At 43.0% G+C, this 4,760-nt stretch overlaps 1 protein-coding gene across 1 annotated transcript; it reads left to right on the plus strand.

Annotated features, from left to right (window-relative positions):
- Positions 1 to 6: 6 nt before the first annotated feature.
- Positions 7 to 3,420, plus strand: ATXN7L3B (ataxin 7-like 3B). Its single transcript, XM_005884126.2, has one exon. It carries the CDS (start codon positions 90 to 92, stop codon positions 381 to 383), a length of 294 nt encoding a protein of 97 aa, XP_005884188.1. The 5' UTR covers positions 7 to 89; the 3' UTR covers positions 384 to 3,420.
- The last annotated feature ends 1,340 nt before the right edge of the window (positions 3,421 to 4,760 follow it).

Raw genomic sequence — 4,760 nt, forward strand, 5'->3', positions numbered from 1 at the left:
CCGGCCCGCGGAGCCCGACGCGCTGCCGCCGCCCGAGCTGCTGTGAGTACCGCTCCGAGCGCCCTCTCCACGGTCGTTTACAGGTTAAAATGGAGGAGATTTCGTTGGCCAACCTGGATACTAACAAGCTGGAGGCCATCGCTCAGGAGATATACGTAGACCTGATAGAGGATTCTTGTTTGGGCTTCTGCTTTGAGGTGCACCGGGCAGTCAAGTGCGGCTACTTCTACCTGGAGTTCGCGGACACGGGGAGCGTGAAGGATTTTGGCCTTCAGCCCGTGGAGGATAAAGGAGCGTGCCGCCTCCCGCGCTGCTCCCTTCCCGGGGAGCCTGGGAACGGGCCCGACCCGCAGCTGCAGCGCTCGCCTCCGGAATTCCAGTAGCTGCGATGTGAGCGAGCCTGAGTGTGACCAGGACAGTAACATAGACCGGTCCTGTGGTCTGGAGAAGTTAGGTAGCTAAGTAGGGGGCGGGGGGAAGAAAATAATAATCAGACAAAAGTCCCAATTCCCATCGAAGATTCTAGCCTTTAAAACCCCAAAGTGGAGAATTTAAAAATTCGGATTCTTTTCCAAGTATATTGACCTGGGATCAGTTTTTGAAACCCTGGGCAGGAGGAGCTGTGCATCTTGCACCGTGCAATGCGAGGTTCATCTCCAAACACACCCGGAAGTGCACAAGATTCCTGGACTGCCCCTTGGCGCACAGGTGAGCCGCTGTGTGCCCAGCATACAAGATCCTTTGGTTCCTCATCCTCCCGGTTTGCCCGCTGTCAAGGGCTTCTTCAGTAACGGACAGACACTTTGGACATAACTGATGGCCAGGCCTTGCTCGTTGGGCCTCAGTGGACTGCTCCTCTGATCTCTGAGCCTCTGTTTTGGGCTTCTTCAAGACAAAATGAAAGTCAAGTATGAGATCTGGATATTAACAATTCCAATTTGGGGAAACCGAGAAAAAGAATTTCCAGCTGAATCTGGTAGGGGAAACTGTGGTCTTGGCTCCAACAAGAAGAAAAGGTCAAGTCACCAATTTCCCAAAGGTCCAGCATTTACAGTGACTTCAGCGGACTTGGGGACAAGGGCTAGCCTTTTGTGGAAGAGAGCCCTCTTTGCGGCATCCCGTGTGGTGGCATAGGCTTAGCAGATGGACTACTTGGTTATCCATGCAGGTTGAGGACTTGGTTATGGTCCCTTGGGGAGGTAGCAGGGGCCTCTGCAACTATGCACGATCTCTCAAAACAGCAAGATTCATATCTGGAGATATTATTCTGTGGACAACAGTTTGGTGGGGCGGTCATTTTCTTACTCTTGAGTTATGGTTACATAGCCAGTCCATGGGTCTGACTTGGTCACTGTGCTAGGTCACTACCTGCCTTCTACCCGAGGGGCAGGCCTAAACTATAGAGGAGCATCATGGCTGCGCAGGAGGCTGTGCTTTGAAAGCTGAGCCCAGAGTGGACCTCTTCCAGCAGCCCTCAATAATGTGAATGGGTTAGTGTTCGGAGCCAAGGAGCAGGACTGGGTTTTCTCCCATCTGCCTGTGCAGTATCGAATTGAATGCCCCTGTTCCTTGGGGTGTGCAGTTACAGAGCTCTGCTGTGGTACCTCTAGACTGTCACCACCTTCTCTGCCCCTGACAAAGGGCAGCCCTTTTCAGTTGGTCTTCTTTGGACCTTGAATACAGGAGCTGTTTTTTGTTGTTGAAAGTCAGGGAAGGGCCCCCAGAAATTCCTTGGCTTCAGGGAAAGGGAAAGGGGAAGATGGAAAGTGTGAGCCACATATCAAAACTACCCTCCACTTTATTCCCTGATTGAGGGTTATGAAGTGTAGAGGGGAGGGAGCCCCAAGGTGAGCAGGTGCTGCTTTATTTGAAATGTTTTCTTACCTCATTCTGTGCCCCAGTAAGGGGCCCAGCCTCATCTGTCCGGCTTGGCCCCATCTTCCTCCTTTTCCCTGCTCCACTGCCTATCTGGTGCAGCTCATGATTCCAGGTGCTGCCTGCCACCTTGATTTTACAATGACCAGTTTCAATTCATTCCTTGATGCTCCTGCTTCTGAAGCCTAACCAGTTTCATTTTCCTTGGCTTCTTTTAAGTTTTTCCCCTTGTTTTTGTGGGAGACTCAGAAGAATCAATGGCTCCCTCTGTTGGGATTAGGGTGGGGGGAAAAAACGTAATTGTTTGTATATGAAAGGCAATGTGATCCCCAAGTCTTTCTCCTCTAGGACTGCCTTGCTAATATGCCTTCCTGTTGTGTCTTATTTCATGAGGAGTTATAGCTTCCCACTTCCACTTGGATAAGCAGAAGAACAGTAAAGGCTAGAGACAAACACATGGATGGAGTGGGTCCTGATCCATTTTCTCTAACCCTGGCTATGCATGTATCCTTTCTTATTCTAGAAGGAATTATTTGGACTGTGTGGACTGATTTGGGTTACATGCTCTAGAAGATTTAGGAAACAATAGTAATAGGGGCTCAAGATTGTGGATTAATGCATTCTCCCCCTAGAGTTGTCCTGGTCAGGGTAGGGGCCTAGTTACAGATTGGTCTTTAATCCAAGAATTATGATTACTTTTTAAAAAGTCAAACTTTGGCAAGAGCTAAAATAATTTTGGGTAATCTGCCCTTGACTTTATAGACATCTTCTAAGGAGATATAGAAGTAAAGGAGGGTTTAAGTGAGGCTCTGGCCTACTTCCAGATAATGTCTGGCAAACAGGCTGGCGGTAATGGCATTGTCCACTCTTCCATCAGAGAGGGAGCTCAGATGGTGACATTACCATTTTCGTACTGGCCTTTTCTCCTGGTTAGAGGATGAAGTGGGAAGTTCATATTATCTCTCACTTGGTTTTGTTTTTTGCCCCACTATCCGGGCAGTCGCCCCGGCCCTGGATGGGTATGAAGTGGGCTAGAACAAACTTAACTCCTTTCATTTTGGTGGAGGTAATGCGCCCTACCATATAGTTGACAGTGATTAGGAACTCTCCCTTTCCTTACCTATCTTCCCTCTAACAGCAAAATTCTTATCCTTTCCTCTTCAATTAAATGTATTGATCACCCTGTAATTCTATTATGTGTCTGTGTGTGTGTGTGTGTGTGTGTGTGTGTGTGTGTGTGTGTGTATGTATGGGGGGAAGGGGTTCTTTACAAAAGTTCTGTGGTTTGTGGCTTATTCTTCCATACATTATTTCCTATCACTGCATGCCCAGGGGCCATTACCTGGCATTATCGCATGCTGGGATCATTGGGGAAGTGTAGTGAAATTCACCTCTGTCCTTTGTTTTGGAGATTCTTATTTTTGCAAAGTAGTTTATCCTACATAGATTGCTGTGTATTCCCCTTGCCCCTATGGCTGCTGGTGTAAATAAATTGCATCTCCCCATTGGTAAATAGTAATAATAAAATTTTAAAAAATGACTTTATTTGGCCTTTGTATGTTAATCCTTTACAACTACATGTTTTTCAGGTATTGATAGTAAAATAAATGTTTAATTGCTGTTGAACCTTAATCACTTTTTCCTGATTGGGAGTTTTACCAGAATAGATAGAGGAACACTAACTTTGTTTTTCCATCTAGTTCTGCAAATTTACTTTCTGCAACATCCCGTGAAAGAAACAAACTTTATAGAATCTGCCCTTTTTTATATGAGGTAAGAGTGTGGTAAAATAAATATAGTCCAACCTATCACCAAAAGTCCAATGTGAAAGATGTTTCAATTTAAATGAAACTCAAGGTATCTTAAATATATACATTTCACCACCACTTCAAGCTAATGTCCTGCTCTAAAAAGGCAAGTGATTCATAGGAAAACATGAGTTTACCTTTGTAAAGGTAATTTTTTCCAAATACTTTATATTTTACCCCAACTTTTTATGTTTTTCACTTTGTTTTTAGAATAATTTTGAATTTTTTATTCCATTTCCTAATCCAGAGTTGGAGTACTTCCACACAAGTTGTGCATATTAATTACTTCTTAGTACTGATAAAAATCACTTGGTTGCTAAATGTTGTAGTTCATTAAAGAAATAGTCCAAAATTGGAAATAACGTTGTTAGATAAGTAAAAGTTATTATAGAAATTTAGAGGGAAAATTGTCTCAAAATAGGGAGCCTTCTGGACATATAACATGGTTTTGAGTCACAACATTCAAATGCAGCCACAGCAAATACTTTTGGATCTTATTTTGTATGTTTAGATCGGAATTAATATATTTAATACTAACCTAGTTAGCTTTTTGAAATGAGATATTTACAAGACCTCAGTGCCTTACTAAATTCACGGTAAGACATCTAAAATTATTCCTTTTCATGTTTTCTAACTTTTTTTTCTTAAAAAGAAAAAAACAGTATTATATACCTTTTAATTTCCTATGTTTCACTCCCTGCATTTTAGCAATAGCACATAGCATGAGATCAGGAACCTAATAAATGGTTACTTAATGTTAACAAGATAAGACAGAAAATTACTTATTCTCAAGAGTTCAGGAAGAGCTTTATTTGCACACAGTAATAAGCTAGTAATGTTGCCTTCCATTAGGACCTATCTGAGGTATTATAAAGTGTTTCTTTATTTTTTAAAGTGTTTTATGAAATGAAGAGGATACATTAATGTGTTAAAATCCAACATTTATAATTTATTAAACTTCGTTCACAATGGTCTTTAAAATAATTGCCATGGTTAGTGAATTGCTTCTTCTCATATCATTTAGAAAGAGCATCAGACTGGAAGTTTTACACTACTGTGGGAGGCCCAAGCTCTGAT

This window comes from Myotis brandtii, unplaced genomic scaffold (assembly GCF_000412655.1).
Source record: "Myotis brandtii unplaced genomic scaffold, ASM41265v1 scaffold82, whole genome shotgun sequence".
Taxonomy (NCBI): Eukaryota; Metazoa; Chordata; class Mammalia; order Chiroptera; family Vespertilionidae; genus Myotis; species Myotis brandtii.

Coding starts and splice junctions, on each gene's coding strand:
- ATXN7L3B (XM_005884126.2), top strand. CDS start 90: ATGGAGGAGATTTCGTTGGCCAACCTGGATACTAACAAGCTGGAGGCC.